This window comes from Monodon monoceros, unplaced genomic scaffold (assembly GCF_005190385.1).
Source record: "Monodon monoceros isolate NGI ecotype Baffin Bay Population unplaced genomic scaffold, NGI_Narwhal_1 Super_Scaffold_18, whole genome shotgun sequence".
NCBI classification, from domain to species: domain Eukaryota; kingdom Metazoa; phylum Chordata; class Mammalia; order Artiodactyla; family Monodontidae; genus Monodon; species Monodon monoceros.
In genome coordinates this window covers 59,933,887-59,956,019 of record NW_021703774.1, presented here as the reverse complement: position 1 = coordinate 59,956,019, position 22,133 = coordinate 59,933,887, and the positions used below count along the sequence as shown (strand labels likewise).

The 22,133-nt window shown below is 38.8% G+C and overlaps 1 protein-coding gene across 10 annotated transcripts in view; it reads left to right on the top strand.

Annotated features, from left to right (window-relative positions):
• POU2F1 (POU class 2 homeobox 1) overlaps positions 1 to 22,133 on the top strand; it is a 186,334-nt gene that overhangs the window by 157,653 nt on the left and 6,548 nt on the right. For 5 of the 10 annotated variants that reach the window (XM_029227152.1, XM_029227157.1, XM_029227155.1 and 2 more), the window contains exons 14-16: positions 11,486 to 11,831; positions 12,601 to 12,689; positions 15,488 to 16,091. In XM_029227152.1, the coding sequence (XP_029082985.1) occupies positions 11,486 to 11,831; positions 12,601 to 12,689; positions 15,488 to 15,795 (743 nt within the window). In that variant the 3' untranslated portion in view covers positions 15,796 to 16,091. Of the gene's footprint in view, positions 1 to 11,485; positions 11,832 to 12,600; positions 12,690 to 15,487; positions 16,417 to 22,133 lie in introns of those variants that run through there. The other 5 variants (XR_003794286.1, XR_003794287.1, XM_029227159.1 and 2 more) reach the window with 2 other exon arrangements.

Sequence of the window (22,133 nt, the reverse complement as noted above, 5' to 3'; positions counted from 1 at the left end):
AGTTATTTTTTTCTTTATTTGGAAAGATTATGTGGGAGGGAAAATTTCCAAGTATATGCATAACTGAAAAGTATTTTGCCCTCACAGTATTTGTAGTTTGTACAGTAATAGAATTTTAGGTACAAAATTACTTTTCCTTTGAACTTAGAAGGTATTGCTCTGTTGTATTTTAGCATCCAGTGTTGCCAATGAAAAGTCTGATTTCAGTCTAACTCCGATTTGTTGATCATTTGTTTTTCCCTCTGTAAACTTTAAGGATCTTTTTATCCTTTGAGTTCTGAAATTTCACTAGAAGGTATCAAGGCATGGGCCTTTTAAATTTGTCCTCCTTGGCCTTCAGTGGGCATTGTCAATTTGAATTAATGTCTTTCTTTAACTCTGGTAATTTGTTTTTCTTCCTTATTTCTGGAACGTATTTTAAACAGACTTTAAACTCTCTAAATTGATCCTATATATCTCTAACTTTTCTCTTGTGTTTTTCATTTTTTAACTTTTTATACTTCATTCTTGGAAATATATCCTGAATTTTATCTAACTGTTCCTGTGTTCTCATTTTTTATTGTTGTCATTTATATGTTTTTCCAGAATCATATTTTTAATTTCTAAGAATGTTTCTTTGTTCTGATTCTGCCTTTTTATAGCAATCTATTTTTAATTTGTAGATACAGTACAAATTAGAATTGTATTTAAGTTGCTTCTTCTGGCCTCAATTCTGCTTATTTATTTTGTTCCATTTCTTTTGTGCTGTGGATTTTTTCATTGTCTGTTAATTTTTGATTATTTAGTCATACCGATGAATGCAAGGCCTTAGTACTTAATATCAGTAGCTTGTAAGGTTTTTTCTGCCCTTGTGTAGCTTCTGTTACTCAGCATCCTTTCCCCTGATTGGAAGGGAGCTGTGAGCTGTGAATGTGGGGAGAGAACTGCCAGACTTTGCTCAGGGCCTGTGGGTGGAAAGCAGGCAGGCAGACCAGGCTCTACCCTACACCTTCCTCAAATGAGAGGGATGCCAGTGCTTACACTAAAGTTCGTAACCTTCCATACTCAGATTTTTATTTTCTTTGAAGAGTAGTAGGTGACATTAGTTAATGCTTAGGTGATAAGTCTGGTGGGGGGAGGAAAAGTCCCACTGACAGAGCTGGTGTGTGAACAGTCTGGTCACCCTGTTCTCTGCCCTTGTTTCCTACTCCTGCCTCAGTACTGACAACGCGGAGCTTGAAATCCCCTCAGGGCTCCACTGGGGTAAATAATTCCCACCTCTATCATAGTCTTCTACTGTGCCCTTCTGGACTATGGTTGGTTTCTCTACAACCCAATTTTAACCTCTTTCTCATTTCTGCAAATATATCAAATTCTCAAGTTCTCTGAAATCTCACTCCCAGAGCTCTCACTCCCTTTTTTATTACTTTACCATCTTTTGGGATAGCATTTTAGAAATGAAGGAATAAACATACCCTTAGTCTGCCCTCTTCTAAGAGAAATGTTGTGTGATTGCCATGGTCATTTTTATTTTCCCAGTATCTATCATAGTGCTTGGTACATAATAGGTCCTTGGTAAAAATTTTCCCTTTTTTAATTTTTTTAAATCTTTTTTTATTATAGTATAGTTGATTTACAATGTTGTGCCAGTCTCCTGTACAGCAGAGTGACTCAGTTATACACATAGAGACATGCTTTTTTTTTTTTGGTGGTACGCGGACCTCTCACTGTTGTGGCCTCTCCCGTTGCGGAGCACAGGCTCCAGACGCGCAAGCCCAGTGGCCATGGCTCACGGGCCCAGCCGCTCCGCGGCATGTGGGAATCTTCCCGGACCAGGGCACAAACCCGTGTCCCCTGCATTGGCAGGTGGACTTTCAACCACTACACCACCAGGGAAGCCCGAGACATGCTTTTTTTATATTCTTTTTCATTATGGTTTATCACAGGGTATTCAATATAGTTCCCTGTGCTCTACATTAGGACCTTGTTGTTTATCCATCCTAAATGTAATAGTTTGCATCTACCAACCCCAAACTCCCAGTCCATCCCTCTCCCTCCCACCTCCCCCTCAGCAACCACAAGTCTGTTCTCTGTGTCTATGAGTCAGTTTCTGTTTTGTAGATAGGTTCATTTGTGCCAAATTTTAGATTCCACATGTAAGTGATATCATATGGTATTTGTCTTTCTCTTTCTGACTTACTTCACTTAGTATGGTAATTTCTGGTTACATCCATGTTGCTGCAAATGGCATTATTTCATTCCTTTTTATGGCTGAGTAGTATTCTATTGTATATATGTACCACATCTTCCTTATCCAGTCATCTGTCAATGGACATTTAGGTTGTTTCCATGTTTTAGCTATTGTGAACAGTGCTGCTATCTATGAACACAGGGGTGCATGTATCTTTTTTTTTTTTTTTTTTTGGCTGAGTTGGGTCCTTGTTGCTGCACGCGGGCTCTCTAGTTGCAGTGAGCAGGGGCCACTCCTCATTGCGGTGCGCAGGCTTCTCATTGCGGTGGCCTCTCTTGTTGTGGAGCATGGGCTCTAGGTGTGCGGGCCTCAGCAGTTGTGGAACGCGGGCTCAGTAGTTGTGGCTCATGGGCTCTAGAGTGCAGGCTCAGCAGCCGTGGTGCACAGGCTTAGTTGCTTCGCGGCATGCGGGATCCTCCCTGACCTGGGCTCGAACCCGTGTCCCCACATTGGCAGGCGGACTCCCAACCACTGCGCCACCAGGGAAGCCTATGTATCTTTTTGAATTATAGTTTTCTCTAGGTATATTCCCAGGAGTGGATTGCTGGATCGTATGGTATTTTAGTTTTCTGAGGAACCTCCATACTGTTTTTCATAGTGGCTGTACCTGGTAAACTTTTCTACGATAGAAAATGAATGATCATGACTGTACTGCTCCAGAAAGATATGTATTCTGTGTCTTAAGAACTTGTAAAAATTCCACAGCCCTTAATAATCTCAGCTAGGGCTCCCCTGGTGGTGCAGTGGTTGAGAGTCCACCTGCCAATGCAGGGGACACGTGTTCGTGCCCCAGTCCGGGAGGATCCCACATGCCGCAGAGCAGCTGCGCCCGTGAACCATGGCCGCTGAGCCTGCGCGTCCGGAGCCTGTGCTCCGCAACGGGAGAGGCCACAACAGTGAGAGGCCCGCGTACCGCCAAAAAAAAAAAAAAAAAAATCTCAACTAAACAAGCTCTGCCTCCAATTCTTTTTCCAAAGTAGTATTTCATAATGAACTGTATGCAATCCCATAACCATTATCAGTCTCTCCCCATTCACTTCTCCCCTTGCTTACTCTGTCTCTATGAATTTACCTGTCTCAGACATTTCATATAAATGGAATCATGTAATATATGACCCTTTGTGTCTGGCTTCTTCCATTTAGCATATTTCCAAGGTTTATCCATATTGCAGAATATATTGGAACTTCATTCCTTTTAATAGTTGAGTGATATTTCATTCCATGGATATACCATACTTTGTTTATTATTCTGGAGTTGATGGACATTTGAGTTGCTTCCAGTTTGGGGCCGTTTTGAATACTGTTGCTATGAGTATGTGTGTATCAATACAAGTTTTTTTTTTTTTTTTTGTATCTTTACCGGAGTCTAATTGCTTTACAATGTTGTGTTAGTTTCTGCTGTACAACAAAATGAATCAGCTATACATATACATATATCCCCATATCCCCTCCCTCTGGAGCCTCCCTCCCACCCTCCCTATCCCACCCTCTAGGTCATCACAAAGCTCAATACAAGTTTTTATGTGGTTATTTGTTTTCAGTTCTCTTGGGTATATATTTAAGAATGGAATTGCTACCTCGTGCAGCACTCTGGAATATTATGAACAAGTTTTTGCCCCCCAAAATTAGGCAACTTAGGTGAAATGGACAAATTCTGAGGCTCAAATTACCAAAACTGACTCAAAAAGAAATAGAAAACCTTTAAAAGACCTAAAACAAGTAAAGTAAGTGGATCAAAAAGAAATTCCTGGACTCAGAGGGCTTTAGCAGTGAACTCTTATCAGATATTTCACAAAGAAATAAGAATTAACCTTTAGCAGTCTCTTCCAGAAGATAGAGGAGGAGGAACAACTCATTGTATGAAGTCAATATTACCTTGATTCTAAAGCCAGACAAAGTTATCACAAGAAAAAGATTATGAACCCATATCCCTCATGAAAATGAACACAAAAATCCTCAATAAAATCTTAGCAAATCAAATCCAGCAACATATAAAAAAGATTATACATTATGACCAAGGGGTTATCCCAGGAATGTAAAGTTGATTTAATAACTGAACATAAATTAATGTAGTACACCATAGTAATAGAAGAAAGGACCAAAACCTCATGATCATCTGACTAGATATAGAAAAAGCATTTGACAAAATCCAACACCCATTCATGATAAAAACCTGGAATAGAAGGGGACTTCCTAACCTGATAAAGAGCATCTACTAAAAAGCCTCCAGGTAATGGCATACTAAATGGAGAAAGACTGAATGCTTTCCCCCGCTAAGATTGGGAATAAAGCAAGAATGTTTGCTCTAGCAGACTTCTAATTAGCATTGTAGTAGAGGTTATAGTCAGCTTAATAATGGAAAAAAATTTAAAACATCCAGTTTGGAAGGGGAGAAGTTAAAACTTTGTTTTCATTATCCTATATGTATAAAATTCTCAAGGAATTCACACACGAAAAAGCCTACTAGAACTAGTAATGAATTCAGTGTTGTTGCAAGACACAAAATAAATATACTCTCTCAAACTCTCCAGAAAAATGAATGGAGAGATATTCCATTTGTAAATCATATATCTGATAAAGGAATTATATCTAGAACATATAAAGAATTCTTAAAATTCAATAGTAAGAATACAGGCAACTTAGTATTGTAAAGGGGCAAAAGATTTTAATATACATTATACCAAAAAGAAGATATAGGAATGACTAATAAGCACATGAAAAGATGTTCAACATTATTGCTCAGCAGAGTGCTGTTACTGTATAGCTACAGAGATGACTACTGCAGAATCTTGTTTTAATCCTAAAGAACAATCATTACATTGTTCAAACAGACAGAAGCTTATACTATAAAATGTTGTACATTCATAGTAATTTAAAATTACCTTTATGTTCTAAGAAGCTGTCCTACATAGGAGCTTTGTAGGTTTTTCATGTGTAACATATTATAAATTTATCTTTTGAATATAATAAATGTTTTCATATAAAAAAAATAAAAATAAAATCATAATGAGATACTACTTCATACTCAATAGAATGGCTATAATCAAGAAGACCAAAAATAATAAGTCTTGGCAAGGATGTGGAGAAACTGAAACCTTCATGCTTCGCTGGTGGGAATGTAAAATGATACAGCCACTTTGGAAGACACTTCAGCATTGTCTTTAAACTTTAAACATAAAATTACCATCCCACCCGACATTTCCCCCAAGAGAAGTGAAAACATTTCCACAAAAACTTTTACACAAATTATCATAACAGCATTATTCATAATAATCAAAAACTGGAGAGACTTCCCTGGTGGTGCAGTGGTTAAGAATCCACCTGCCAATGCAGGGGACACCGGTTCGAGCCCTAATCCAGGAAGATCCCACATGCCATGGAGCAACTAAGCCCATGCGCCACAACTACTGAGCCTGTGCTCTAGAGCCCGCGAGCCACAGCTACTGAGCCCGTGTACCGCAACTACTGAAGCCCACGCACCTAGAGCCTGTGCTCCACAATAAGAGAAGCCATTGCAATGAGAAGCCCGTGCACCGCAACGAAGAGTAGCCCCCGCTCGCCGCAACTAGAGAAAGCCTGAGCAATGAAGACCCAATATAGGCAAAAATTAATTAATTATTTAATTAACTAATTTAAAAAAAACCCCACAAAACTGGAAACAAGCCATTGCCCATCAATTGATGAATGAATTAAACACCATGTGGTCTATCCATGTAGTGTAACAGTTTTCAGCCGGAAGGAAGTATTGGTTTATGCTACAACATGGATAAACCTTGAAAGCAGTATGCTAACTGAAGAAAGCTAGATGCAAAAGACTGCAAGTTGTATGATTCCATTTATGTGACATGTCTGGGAAAGGTAAATCTACAGATACAAAAAGCAGGTGACTGGAGGCTGTAGGTGGGAACAGGTGTGACTGCAAATAGGCACAAGGGATCTTTTTTAGTCATACACTAGATTGGGGTGGTGGCTGTACCACTCTGTCAATATATTAAAAATCATTGAATTTTACACTTAAATTGGGTGAATTTTATGGCATACAGATTGTACCTCACTAAATCTATTTTTTAAAAAGGATGAGGTGGGTGCTCACTTTGGCAGCACATATACTAAAATTGGAACGATACAGAGAAAAGGATTGGCAGATAAAAGCCAATGTAGGATAGATAAACAACAACGATTTACTGTCTAGCCCAGGGAACTATGTTCAATATCTTGTAATAAACTATAATGGAAAAGAATCTGGAAAAGAATATATATATATACACACACATACAACTAAGTCACTTTGCTGTACACCTGAAACTAACACAGTACTGTAAATCAACTATACTTCAATAATTAAAAAATTTTTTTTTCAATTAAAAAGGATGAGGTGGGAAACAGGAGGTTGTGCCACACACTATATTCTTGCACGTAACTTCCTACTAACCTTGTGAGGTGGTGATGGCGTCTAATTCTGTTGTTGAGGATGCGAAAGCTCAGCAGGCATCACTTCCCTGATCAAAGTTGCCCAAGTAATTAAGTTGCCAAGAATATAGATAAAAGATATATATTGATTAAGAGGTGATTCACTGGGAGAATTCATTTGAAGATCCCATTATTATACTCTAGTGCTCATATGACATTCATGTTGAAGACACCTAGAATGTGGTTGGAGGATAACAACCAGAAAGAGCTACTTTGAATGGTTTCTGGAGTCATCATCTCTTAGCCCAGGTTAAATTCACTGATGAAATTATTGGGATTTTCTTCGTATATATGCGGGATTTTAAGAAAGTGATACCGAATGGTCTGAAAATGGCAGTGGAGAGTGAAGAAAAGGCTACTTTAAGCCTTTGACCTCAAGTTCATTTCAGAAGTTTGAAAAGAAAGTAGTGCCCGTAAGTGAAATCAGGTTAGATAAGCTGAAAAATTGGTCAAGAAAAGATTGAAATTATATTGAAATTTACTAGCAGTAGAAGAGAAATGAGAGAAGATATATACCTTTCTATAGAACAGGGGGCAGGTCTTAGGAAAAGAGTGTCAAAGTGAAAAAGTATGTATGAATCTGCCAAACATATAGGACCCAACACAGCATCAATAGCTCAGTGATATAAATTGGTCTGATAGATTTAGAACTGAATAATGAAACTATGATTAATAATATCCACAAAGATGTAATTGTACTTTGGAACAGCAGCAGTAAAGAGGGAATCATCTTATTTATATTTTTGAGAGGGACAGAAAAAGGAGTAAATCCTCCCTTTTCACTTAACAGTAAGAAAGATATGTTTACCTGATTAATTCAGAGACCACATAACCCTTTTGTGTAGCATGATAGGAGGTGGGAAAAGTAGAGTCAGTACTGAAATAGATGGTGTCTAATTTTCTCCCAGCTCTGCAATATGTGAAAGAAACATTTCCTTAACAGTTAAAATGAGAGATGAATTCTAGGTATTCTTAGTATAGACCAGAAGAAGGCTTCAAAATAGATTTTAAAAGAACAAAACTGCCTGAATTTTTAATACAGCTATTATGAGAGAAGAGAATCTTCTACGGCTTAGCGTTAGATTTTATCACAAAGAAAGTTCTTTTACATAGATCTTTTTTCCAATATGCTTATAGGTTTGAAACACTTATTTTGATTGGTGTAGTTCTTCTTTCATCTCTGAAGTCTTTTATACCTCATAGAAGTATTATATTGAAAATTTATAGATTTTTTGGTCTTTTTCAGTTCTCTATCTTGAGAAAATACCACTTAGGTTCTGCTCTACACATATATGTGGTTGATTATATCCTAGAACATAGTGACTTTCGCTCAATGAAGTTCCAACTAGTTTAGGTAACCGGTTTTTTTGTATGTAGCATTTACTGATTACTGAAGTAAGAGGGCCTGTTCTGTACTTTGATGATGTTAGATAGCATCAAAATTACAGCTCATTGGGAATAGTTGGCATCTTCTTTATCTGTCCTATGCCTTATCAGTTATTTCTGCTTTAGGCAAAGGGACTTGATATTCTTTTTTTTTTTTTTTTTTTTTTTTTTGCGGTACGCGGGCCTCTCACCGTTGTGGCCTCCCAGGTTCCGCGGCCATGGCTCATGGGCCCAGCCACTCCGCGGCATGTGGGATCTTCCTGGACCGGGGCACGAACCCCTGTCCCCTGAATTGGCAGGCGGACTCTCAACCACTGCGCCACCAGGGAAGCCCGACTTGATATTCTTTAAGTAACCCTAGGCCTAACTTCTAGAGATATTTTAGACCTGTGCCATACAATATGGTAAGCACTAGCCTCATGGCTTTTATACATGTAAGATGTGGCTAGTTTAAATTGAGATTTGCTTTTCAAAGCTTAGTATGAAAAAAACTCATTAAATTTTTAAAATATTGATTTTATGTTGAAATATATTTGGAATATACTGGGTTAAATAGAGCATAATATTAAAACTAATTTCACCTGTTTCTTTTTACTATTTTCAATGGGACTACTAGAAAATTTAATTACATATTCACTGTATTTCTGTTGGACAATATTCATCTATAATAGTAAACCATTTCAGTGAATGTGTTTTAGCTGTCAGTGATATTTTTAATGTCAGTTAGTTATTTGTATTCAAATGTTTGTTCTCCTTACAACAAAAAGAAATTTTGGCATTTTGATTTTTTTTTAGGCCTCTCAAAGAACAATTTTCTAGATCTTCATTTTTCATACTAAATTTTATGAGAATCATAATATCATTGTATGTTGTTGTTCCCTCAAATAAGAAAATGTTGGGAATTCTCTGGTGGTCCAGTGGTTAGGACTTGGTGCTTTCACTGCTGGGGCCCCGGATTCAATCCCTGATTGGGGAACTAAAATCCCACAAGGTGTGTGGCACGGCCAAAAAAAAAAGAAGAAGAAAATGTTTACCACAATAGACTTTTTGAGAGCTGATTTTCATTACCCAATAGCCACTTAAATTTTTTAATGCAAAGAAGGCATCTGACCCTCAGAATGGCAGAAAATATTTGCAAACGAATCAGCGGACAAAGGATTAATCTCCAAAATATATAAACAATTCATGCAGCTCAATATTAAAAAAACAAACAACCCAATCCAAAAATGGGCAGAAGACCTAAACAGACGTTTCTCCAAAGAAGACATACAGATGGCCAAGAAGCACATGAAAAGCTACTCAACATCACTAATTATTAGAGAAATGCAAATCAAACCTACAATGAGGTATCAGCTCACACCAGTTAGAACGGGCATCATCAGAAAATCTAGAAACAACAAATGCTGGAGAGGGTGTGGAGAAAAGGGACCCCTTTTGCACTGTTGGTGGGAATGTAAATTGATACAGCCACTATGGAAAACAGTATGGAGGTTCCTTAAAAAACTAAAAATAGAATTACCATATGATCCAGCAGTCCCACTACTGGGCATATACCCAGAGAAAACCACAATTCAAAAAGACACATGCACCCCAATGTTCATTGCAGCACTACTTACAATAGCCAGGTCATGGAAGCAACCTAAATGCCCATTGACAGATGAATGGATAAAGAAGATGTGGTACATATACACAATGGAATATTACTCAGCCATAAAAAGGAATGAAATTGGGTCATTTGTTGAGACGTAGATGGATCTAGAGACTGTCATACAGAGTGAAGTAAGTCAGAAAGAGAAAAACAAATATCGTATATTAATGCATATATGTGGAACCTAGAAAAATGGTAGAGATGAACCAGTTTGCAGGGCAGAAATTGAGACACAGATGTAGAGAACAAACATAGGAACACCAAGGGGGGAAAGCAGCGGGGGAGGTGGGGTGGGGTGTGATGAGTTGGGCGATTGGGATTGACATGTACACACTGATGTGTATAAAATTGATGACTAATAAGAACATGCTGTATAAAAAAAAATAGAGAAAACCTATTTATTAGGTTTATAGACATATGTGCAATTAAAAAAAAAAACACTACTGTTACCTTGGGGAAAAAAAAGACTATACATTTTCCTGTAAGCACAGGTTTAGTCACATCCAAGTTTTGGTATGTAATATTTTTATTATCTTCAGTTCAGATTATTTTCTAACTCCAATTGTGATTTGTTTTTTGGGGAGTTACTTAGAAGTAGTGTATTTCATAACTTCTAGTTACTTTTTTGTTACTGATTTGTAGCTTAACTACAAGTCAAGAAACACACTTTGTATAATTTTAATACTTTGAAATTTGTTAAAATTTGCCTTATAGCACAATATGGTCAGTTTTAAAAATGTTCCAAGCGTGCTTGAAAATAATTTGTAATTTAAAGTTTTGGAGTGTAGTGACTATATATCTGTGTGTTGAATCAAATTTGCTGCTCACGTTATTTAAGTTTTTTATATCCTTACTAATTTTTTGGGGGGGGGGGTCTACTGGTTCTGAAAGAGTTATCCTCTATCAATGAATGACAGCAGTATGTTAAATCTCCTATTATGGTAGTGAATTTGTCTATTTTTTCCTTGTAGCTCTGTTGCTCTATATAATTTGAAGTTAAGTACATACAAATTTAAAACTTCCTGGTAAATTGGTCTTGTTGATACGAAGTGCCCTTGTTTATTTCTAGTAATGCTTTTGCTTTCAAGTCTACTGTATCTGTTATTATATAATTTCCTTTTAGCTTATATTTGCACAGTATATCTTTTCCAATTCTTTTACTTTCAACCTTTTGTACCATTATGTGTTTTTTTTAATAAATTTTTAAAAATTAAAAAAAAGGCATCTGGACATATGCCTTTAGTTATTTTCGTACTGTTTCTGTACATGTTATTGATACTTATTTGAGAAAAATGTGTAACTTTTAGTTTTTCTTGATTTCATTGCTTTGTTTTGATTTTTCTATAGAGACTACTAAGGAGATTTCTGAATGAAAATGCTTTTCAGAAGCTTGGATTTTTTTGCTTGTACATTTCTTCCCCAGAGCAGTTGTGTTCTGTAGTTAGAGCTTCTGTGTTTTTTTAATTTTTAATAGGAAATTGGAAATGGAAAGCTGTGTTCCCTGTTTGTTTTATGGTTACTTTATTGCTCTTGCCTCTTAAAGTAGGTTCATGGCTTTGGTTCTTAAAATGTTTGTTTTTGTGGTTAATTTCCCTAGAAACACTAAACTCGGTTAATAAAAAAGGACATGTTTAGAGGTTACTGGATGGTAAATTAATTATTCAGTTGATTCTAGATTATGGTTGAATAAAGCAGCCATTCTTCCAAAAACATTTACAGAAGGTCACTTTCTAATATGATTCCCTTTTCAGGCACTACAGACACCACCTCCAACAACACCACAGCCGTGATTTCCACAGCGCCTCCAGCTTCCTCAGCAGTCACTTCCCCTTCTCTGAGTCCCTCCCCCTCTGCCTCAGCCTCCACCTCTGAGGCATCCAGTGCCAGTGAGACCAGCACAACACACACCACCTCCACTCCTTTGTCCTCTCCTCTTGGGACCAGCCAGGTGATGGTGACAGCATCAGGGTTGCAGACAGCAGCAGCTGCTGCCCTCCAAGGAGCTGCACAGTTGCCAGCAAATGCCAGTCTTGCTGCCATGGCTGCGGCTGCAGGACTAAACCCAGGCCTGATGGCACCCTCACAGTTTGCAGCTGGGTAAGGTGCTTTCTCATTCTGTTTACATCTGAGAAACAGCTAGGAGGTCATCCCTGGAGTAACTTATAGGGAATACTTTTTCATCACTATCTTAAATGCAAAAAAAAGACAAAAAACAAAAACAAAAAATCATTTAAAGCCATAATCTCTTTGAAATGGGTTGCTCTATAGTAGTAGCACAAGGATTTTGATTATGGTTGGAATTAAGTTTCTTAACACTCTGGAAGGACAGTAGTCATACCTTTATTTCTAGATGAAGATACAGAACACCAGGCCACTGATTATACCTGAGCGATGGGACCAGGAAGAAAGCCCAGGATTCCTGACTCTTATTCTTATGCTTTCTCCATTAAGCTCTGAACTGTCTGCTTTCTAATTCTCAAACATAAATAAGAGATACAGTAATAGGATTCCTAATTTTATATTACCATCAAACAAATAAGAATTACTTCGTAAATATATTCCTTTCTCTGGCATTTTTTCCCTTTTGTTTTGGAAAAAAGGAGAATGAAGTAATTCGAAGAGTCAAAATGACTGCAAGTTTTACATTTTGTGTGGACCATAACCTCATTTTGCTTTGTACAAGTGAGCGTCAAGGAAAGCAGTAACTTGGAAGTACTAACCACACTATGCAAGAGTGTAAAGAGAGTAACACATTTCCATATACTTCCCCAGTTGTATTTTCCTTTTTCTTATCCATTTGGGTATGTTGTCAGACTGGCACAGGCATCTACATTGTGATAAAGTGACTGCTCTTTTGTACTTTCAGAGGCGCCTTACTCAGTCTCAATCCAGGGACCCTGGGTGGTGCCCTCAGCCCAGCTCTGATGAGCAACAGTACACTGGCAACTATTCAAGGTCAGTAGAATTTTTTTCCTTACTTAGCCTTTTTTTTTTTTTTTTTTTTAAATGGTGGGAGTCTGCTTTGCTAGAGGTGAAAGTGATGGGAAGAGATAGTTGAATTGATAATGCTCGCTAACCTGAGGACCAAGAATGTGTCCTTGTAAACAGCTTTGTAAGAGAAATATAGGTGTCGGTCTGTAAGAACAGGAAATATACCTAGTTTGGTGTATTAAGAAACCAGGACTGGGACTTCCCTGGCAGGCCAGTGGTTACGACTCCGAGCTTCCACTATAGGGGGCGCGGGGGGTCCTGTCCCTGGTCAGGGAACTAAGATCCCACATGCTGCGTGGTGTGGCCAAAAAGAAAGAAAGAAAGAAAGAAAGAAACAAGGACTTTAATGCTGATATTTATCTTCTTATGTAAATAGACTTGGAGGCAGAATTTCCTCCTACATTTATCTAAATAGTCATCCAAGACCCATCCCCAGGCAAACTTGACCAACAAAAATTCTCCAGTCCCCACCCCCGCCCCTAAGAGAGCCTTATACAAGAAGGCCCTATAACGAATTAACATTGGAGCACATCATGCAGACTTCAGGAGTACTTTTAATTCTTGGTAGGTTCTTCCCTTTTTATATCCCCATCATTATAGAGCATATATTCTCTTGGATTTTCTTGTCTCTTTTCCAAGCCCAGATGGGTCCCTTTTGGCCTTAGCATGCTATCCAGTCTAAAATGAGTCTAAATCCACTCATTCTATATATTGAAGGGTTTGATTTGTTTAACGTCTGAGCTTTGTGTTTGAAGATGCTTGCTGTTACGTGATTCAAGGAAACACTTTGAGATATCACTATATTGATCTGAGAAATTTTTCTTAAAATAATTTGGGCTTAAATGAGAGTTCTTGGGGCCAAAAATAAGCTGTTAGCGAACTTCAATTAAGATTAGTGTTTCGATGAAAAATAAATAAATAAAAGAAGAAATAAATTAAGAAATAAAAAAAATTTTAAAAATAAAGAAATAAATTAAGAAATGAAAAAAAAAAAAAAAAGATTAGTGTTTCGGGCTTCCCTGGTGGCACAGTGGTTGAGAGTCCGCCTGCCGATGCAGGGGACACGGGTCTGTGCCCCGGTCCGGGAAGATCCCACATGCCGCGGAGCGGCTGGGCCCGTGAGCCATGGCCGCTGAGCCTGCGCATCCAGAGCCTGTGCTTCGCAACAGGAGAGGCCACACAGTGAGAGGCCCGCGTACCGCAAAAAAAAAAAAAAAAAAAAAATTAGTGTTTCATGGATGATATCTCTACAGTATACTGTAGACAGTATTAGTTCCAGACAAATCTAAAACATGACCTAGATTACCTTACATTATATTGACTTTCTCATTGACTAAATCATATGTGAAATTGATGGTTAGATCTGTAAAGCTTTTATTATAAAAGGATTTCTTTTTGGAGTAAGATTTGTGATAAATCACGTTTTCTCTTGCATTTCGGTGTACCTCTGGGCTGTAGTGATACTAAAAAGGCAAGATGCCTTCCATAGGGCATAACTGAGTACAGAACAGGTACTGTCTGGGAAGATCTAGAACTGGACTGTGACCCTAAGCCTGGAATCTCAGAAAACACCAAGCTGCACCAAGACTCACTGTTCTGTACTCTTTGTGTCATCATGTTCAAAGTCAAGGACATTCCCTCAGCTCCTCTCTCTTTCTTTATATATTATGTAAGAAATCAATCATTTTTAATGCCACTAGGAAATACATGTGCCTCAAATATACATGTGAGGATGTGGTTATATGAGTGAGGGGATTGTGGGGGGTTGTCAGATACAGGAAAAGATATTAGAGTGCCCAATTATTTTAATGAAAATTTTGATGATGAAGGAGAAGCAACAGCATCACAGAAAAATTCTTACGTATTAAAGCAAGTCCTAAGCTTAGAACCCACCTGCATCAGTATAGCTCTGCTTTCCTCCTACAGAGACTCATCATTCTCCTTTGTGCAGGTCATAGAAATTAAATGTTTTGAAGTAAGAAATGAATCACACCTTATAGTTTATTTGTTAATATATAACTTATTTTAGAACTAAAGTCTTTTCGAAAGACAGTTTTTATCTTGTATATCACAGTATAAAGTGCTCAAATTTATCAGTAATGCCAGTTTGTTTGATAAAAGCTAACTATATTTTAACGCCTTAATCACTGTAGCTAGTTTGTTTTTTGAATGGAGGTAATCTAAAGGCAGTGATCTTCATTAAAAACAAAATTATTGGATTTAACAAATATTTCTAGGTAGATGGAATAAAGTTGAGATTTCAAGATAGAAACATGACTCTTTGATTCTCCTCTCACCTATCCTGATCATGCTCATTAAATTAGAGTTTTCAGGGGGCTTCCCTGGTGGCGCAGTGGTTGGGGGTCTGCCTGCCGACGAAGGGGGCGCGGATTCGTGCCCCGGTCCGGGAGGATCCCGCGTGCCGCGGAGCAGCTGAGCCCGTGGGCCATGGCCACTGGGCCTGCGCATCCAGAGCCTGTGCTCCACGGCGGGAGGGGCCGCAGCGGTGAGGGGCCCGCGTACCGCAGGAAAAAAAAAAAAAAAATTAGAGTTTTCAGTCCCTTAGGCTCTTTCAAAATTATAAATAAACTTTAGCTGGTGACAATATAGTGCTGTAATTAAGGGTAAAAAATTCAGTTAAGGGATGCGCTTTTTCCATCTGGGTTGTGGGAAAACTCAGTACATTTGATGTGTTGTTTGGCTTCTCTGGGATGATGCTAACATTCTCCTTCCTGCCTGTTTTGCGGGGGGTTTGTCTGTAGCTCTTGCTTCTGGTGGCTCTCTTCCAATAACGTCACTGGATGCATCTGGGAACCTGGTATTTGCCAATGCGGGAGGAGCCCCCAACATCGTGACTGCCCCTCTGTTCCTGAACCCTCAGAACCTCTCTCTGCTCACCAGCAACCCAGTTAGCTTGGTCTCTGCCGCTGCAGCCTCTGCAGGGAATACTGGACCTGTAGCCAGCCTCCATGCCACCTCCACCTCAGCTGAGCCCCTCCAGACCTCTCTCTTCACAGCGGCCTCTGCCAGCGGGGCTGCCTCCACCACCACCGCCTCCAAGGCACAGTGAGCTGGGCTGAGCGACACCGCCAGCCCCCTTCTTCACTCCGAGTGCAACTGGCTGCCAGCCTGGCTGAGACTGAAACACGTGATGGGCTTCCACTTGCCGTGTTGCAAGGGCAAGGGAGAGGAGGGAGAGAAGAAAAAACACATGCCGGAAAAAAAGGATGGAAATGGGACAACATTTGCCTAATTTTGTAATAAAACACTGTCTTTTCAGGATTGCTTCATGGATTGGAGAACTTTCTAACCAAAAATTTTAAAAAAACAAAAAAAAAAAGGCAGAAACAAAAAATCAAAAACAAACAAACAAAAAAATAAGTGAAAGGACTACTTATCATTTCCAGCAGTCATGATGACGAGTTAAGGTGGGTTACCAATTCCAATATAGGAAGGGGATTTCTTGTTTGTCTAAATTTCTTTTTTTCTTAAAAAAAAATCATTTTTATGGGTCTGTTGTACAGGCCATTAAGTCATAACAAGGTGTTTATAATCGTATCAATTGTGTTGGGGGTTCCTTTCTTAACTGGTACAATTTAGGCAGGCCTGTATTACTGTATCTCTATTGTTATTGTTGTTGTTGTTGTTATTGTTTTTTATATATATATATATATAGTTTGGACATGTTTATCTCTTGCTCCTGGATCCTATTTCAGCGAGCTCCCACACTGTGGGGCGGGAGGGTTTTAGGGTAAGGGGGACTTAACGTTCTTAATTGCGGGGAATGTTCTTGCTGGTTTCCTTATCCTTGATGACTCTTACAGAGGTGCTAGAAAATTATTTTCTTTTGCCACTTATGCAAGAGGCTTGGTGCAGAAGCTGAAGGCAGTGTGTGCAAACACTCCCACTCCACACACGCCCCCTCCCCCCCCCATCAGGTGGTGCCTTTGGAGCACTTTTGCGTAGGAAGGAATTCCTGCTGAACTGTAGCTCTCACTCACCCCAAATCATTGAATGACCTGAGGCCCAGATCCTGTGGTGCAACAGTGCTGCTTTCTGCTACTTTCAACAGGAATGGCTGTACATGTTGCAGGGCAGGATTTGGTTCCGAAGAGCAAAGACTACTGCAGACACCTAACTTGGTGGTTCTCCTGACTTCTTATCTCCTGAAATGCTCTACTGTTGGTGTGTTTGTTTGTTTTTTCCATTTTGTGGAAGTTTTTCATCCAAACTTCCTTTAACTTACTTGGCAAAGAACAAAATAACTTACTGAAATTGGGAAACTTTTCCCTTCTTTTGTTTTCTGAAGGAACTCTACTAGACTGTTTTCCATTGGTTATAGATCACCAAAAGAGGTGTGATGAGAAGAGTCTGAGGTTAGCTACAGACTTTCACCAGATGGCTTATCAATTCCTCTAGCCCTGACGCTCTCCTTGGTTCTCTGACTAGAGAAGGCACTCATTAGCCGGGCATGGGATCTGTAGAACCTCTGAAAGACTTTGAGCAGGAACTTTGCACACACCTCAAGTGTCTCCTTGGTTTGTTAGTGATGCTCCTGCTAGGTAGGTCTAAATGGCAGTACACGTCTCTGTTCATTGTAGAAGGCGATTAGCTTCCGTAACTGTTTTCAGGGTATTTCTAGACGATGTAAATGAGCCCATGAAAAGGAAGTGTTTATGGAAGTAGATGAAGAGGAATGAGGGTAACTTGGAAATTAGATTTCCCTTTTTGTCAGTGTTCTGTTATTATAGTATCTGTATCCAAAAAGTTCCCAAAAGACTGGATCACTGCAGTGCAGCTCATCTGAGCTCCCTTCTTATTGGAGTGAAAGGTTCCCATCTGGTGTTTGTGGGTGCTTGCTTACATCTCCAGTGGTCCTATGACTGCACTTTTTCCCCGTTTCGAGCTGGGGGCTGAGAGAGAGCTTACAGGTAATTTTTCTTCTGCATGCTCTGCTTATATCCACAAGGGAGCTTGGATTCTGTGTATTTGTCTCTTCACGATGTTGGGAAAGGCAGTGATTCAGACACAATGTGCATTTTTGTTTGTGATCATCCAAGTGGGAGACAGGCATATTAATATTAAAAGACCAGAAATGTTTTAGTTCCCTTGTTAATTTTTCTTCTATTCCTTCTGTCTTCCCATTTTATTTCACAAAGTATTTAATTAACTACCCTTCACCTTCCTAAAATCCCTCCAAAATCAATGAACTGCAAGCAGGGAAACTAACAAATGTCCATCCACCGTTTTTGTGTGTGGTATGTTTTTTTTAATGTTGTTTTTTTGACTAAGCTTGAACCAAAGTCAATTTTTAGCAAGCTGCTGTACTAATGGACTAGTTTATATCGTGCAGTTCAGACACATTGAGGAGATAGATGCTACTGACAATTTCTTTTTTCATTTGTCTTTATTAATTTTATATAAAAGTTGCTGCTTGTTTTAACCTTTTGTGTTGGTAAGTTGTAATATCCTCTGGGCAGACATTAACTTGATTTTTTAAGTAGTTTATTTAGTTTGGTGTGTAAATAGAATGGCAGTGTCAGTTACTAATTTTTCTCCTCTTCATCCCACTATTTCTCTGATGTAGTTGAATTTAATCTTTTATCCTGATTTGACATCTCTAATTTTAGTCTGTGCAAATGATTTTAGGGCTGTCAGTAATACTGTAGCTGCCCGTAATGATGAGTCCCTCCCTTGGGAGTGGTAAGTTAGGAGGAAGGATTCAGGGAGGGAAGTGCTGATACCCACCATACTGGATTAGAGGTTGTAGCATTAATTTCCCAAAATCGCTACCAAAGGAAGTGTTGAAACCCAAGGGACTCAAGCCCAATGGATTAAGAGGAAGAGCAAGGAAAAGGCTGTGTTTGTTTGTTCTCCTGTGTGGTTCACAAATGCTCCCTCTCCCAAATAAGATTCACCAAGAGACTTCGATATTAAAAAAGAAGATACTAAGCTTTAAATGTCAGTACGATGGTCTTCTCTTCCCTGCCCTGTCTATATTCTCGAGTTAATTCGGGATAGGGGGATTCTGCCTCTGTGTATGTGGGGTTGTGGATCACTTTATGAAGATAAAATTTAAACCAGCATAAAAACCTGTGTTTAAAAGAAGAAATAAATCCTTAGACAAAGGTAACTTTTAGAATTTTTCTCTTTTTTTCTCTTATTTAAAAACAAGTTGTGAAATGAAAGGTACATTTACACATGTACACATGGAACACTAAAACAGCTTGTTGATGGGTGTTTAACTTAAAATTGACCCCCATCATCATCATCCCTAGATAGTCTACTGATCATATTCTGTCATGACTCAGCCTTTAGTCCTTTTTTACTTTATATCATCTTTTTTATCATCTCAAGAAATGCTTTTTGAATTGAATGAATCTCCTAAGCTAAGGTACTCAGACTTAACTTTTAGTCACCTCATATGGGAGAGTCTGGAAATTAAGAGGGACCATTTGACCAAAAAGAGATGTTAGAGATGTTTGGTAGCGTTTCTGCATTTCAAAGAGGGAGGGCCAGATAGGTGTGTCATTCTTCTTTTTTTCCCCTTAATGTTTATGAAAGTTTTATTTTATCCCTGAATTTGGTTAACACATATTAAGCCAAAGACTAATTCTAAACGCATTTATAGCGATACTATATTTGCCCATGGTAATGGGCCCTCCCTAGGGAGTGGTGAATGTAATTGTTTGAATCCTGCTTATCACAGCGGGGCAATTTGGTTGTGAACTTTATTTGTACCCTGTATAAATCTAAAGGACAGCAGAAAGACCTGGAAAAGGGCTTCTCAGAGGAACAGTATTATTGTTCCTGATTTAAGAAATATGTTGAGTGCTATGTTAGTTTAAATGTTTCTGAAGTTACATAGGCAGCTTTTTAGAATTAAAAAAATTGTTCCTATCCATTCATTACCTGATATAAAACACACTTGCTTTTATTTATTTGGTAAGAAAGATCAATACCATCCTAATTTACTCAACTTATTATTGAGGAATGGAACCAAAGGAATCCAACTTTCATCTTGTGTAGGACCATACTGATTTGTACTTCATGGTAGCATTATTAGAAATTAGCGTTTTTTTACAAGGGCAAATAATATTAATTAAAAGATTTTTAGTGAGATTACCTTGCCAGTTCTACACAGTTCATTCATTGTTTGGGAGAAAAGCACAATTGTACCTCTTTTTTACATTATTTTGTTCTATTATCCCTCATTTATTTGGGAAGGTGGGAGGAAACCTTGTCTATATTCAGAAGCACAGATACTTGCTTGACACAATATTTAAATTCAGCCCAATCTTTATCATTAAATTTTCTATTTAAAAATTGCTGGGAGAGCTGGATACATTTGAAAATGTAGGAAATTAATGTAGATTTTTAAACTTGTAAATCCTGATAGTCAACATTGCAGTTAGTGTATAATAAACACTTGGCTTACAAAAGAAGCTCTTTGTTGTTCATAGTCTAAAGTTGTTCCCAAACCATGTCATCCTCACAAAACTTTCTTTACCAAGAAAAAAGTGAAATCGTTACGGTAGGAAGAAAAGAGAGAGAGTGGACACAGGGAGCAGTCAGCAAGCCCTGAGCGCCAGGGCTGCCCGTGAGCGCACGGGGCGGGGCGGCGCCTGGTTCACACTTCCTGCCGGCAGTCTGCTGTGGCCTTGGACCCGCAGGGGCCCCCAAAAGTCAGTCTGCGATCTGAGAACCCTCCGTTAAAGGGCCTCAACAATTAATTATGAGAGTTGGTCCAATACTTTCTCCTTAATCGGCATGTAAAATTGATGAATTTAAAGTTTATTCGTTCAGACCGTGTTTATTGGAGCTGAAAATGTTAAAAAGACCATCAATACTAATGGAGAAAAAGACTCAAAACTTGAAATTTAAAATTACTCAAACGGGCAAGAATTGATGGATTCATTTGATCATAACCATTATGAGTTCATTTTTGTATGTGTGTGTGAAAGGCATTTAGTGAAAGCATTTAGTTTAATCACAGCCCTGGCCATCTATTTGCATAGATGGTGCACACAGTACAAATGTGAACTTGGACAGAAATAGGATAAGTAAACTGCTTTCATCATTAAAGGCTGATACTAATCCTGTTCTGCCTCATTCTTTTCTTCATCTAAAGAGATTCAATGGGACACGCCTGAAATTTTCAGTAAGGTATTTGAAAGGATTCCATCCAAAGGGCAGGGAATATGTCTTTTCTCAGAGTTGTCAGGTTTACACCCAGATTTCCATATGATTTGTGAAGTTGCTTTCTTCTGACCATCCTTATTCATGAAGCAGTTCCATGTGTGGGCTCTTCTACTCTCAGCCTTTGCTCCAAGCAGCAAACCTTAGCAGCTCTTACGTTGATTCTGTAATCTGGATCTCCTTTCCTCTCTTCCTTCTCTTCCTTTTCTCTTTGAATGGTGATACCTTAATCTGGGAGGTAATGCTCGTGGGTAACAGCTAGCTTCTGGCCCCTCCATAAAATACCTCAGCATAGTTTAGCATTGTTACAGAACTGGTTTTAAACTAAAAACCAAATAAATAAGTAAAAAGAAAAAACTTTATAAATAGTGGAAATAATTCTAGCTGTAGCATTTAGTCGAACTGATGTTTATTATGATTGATAAACATGATTGATGCTGTATGCATTTGGGATCCTGTTTATAGGTTACAGTTTATAGGGTTAGGGAGGGTGGGTGGGGAGAGAAGAAGGTGATTATGTTAGAAGGAAAACGTTGCATTGCTCGTGTGTGTGTGTGTGTTCGCTTTTCCTTATCTCTGTCTTGCCAAAGGAAACTTGATCATCCCTGTGTTTGGGTTTGGGATTCGTCAGCCTCTCTGCGGTCTGGCCTGCAGTGCAGTGTGTGGTGGCGTGCAGGTTACACGTGGGTTGTCCAGTTCAGGGTCCTCGAAGGCATTTACATCCCTTCCTGTGGCTGCCCAGGCCCCCCATACCCCGCCAGCCTCTCCTGATGATTCATTACCTCTGTACGTAGCAAGAGCTTAGGAGAAGGATGAGTGTGTGAATGTCGGGGTGTGTGGTTGAGAAATAGAGGCAGAAGTAGAGAAACACCATTTAATTTGGAGAGGAAAGGAGAAATGAATGATTGATGCATCTTAATCTAAGAAAATTAAGCAGGTTTTTTGTTTTTTGTTTTTTTGTCGCCCTCTGTCATGTTACTGAATGTTGTGCTAGTAGCACAACAGTTTAAAACCTCACTTCCTTTTCTCATACCAAGGCTAATTTTGTCTCGACCAAAAATGCGAACAGAAGGAAACCAGATCAAGAAGTTGAAAGCCAACCTGCTCGCCTCTTACCTGTGATACGGTGTGACCTTTAGGGATGGGTTAGTTAGTGAGATTGAGAAGAGTATTGTTCTTAGTGGGGATGTGAATGAGAAATGTTGCTGG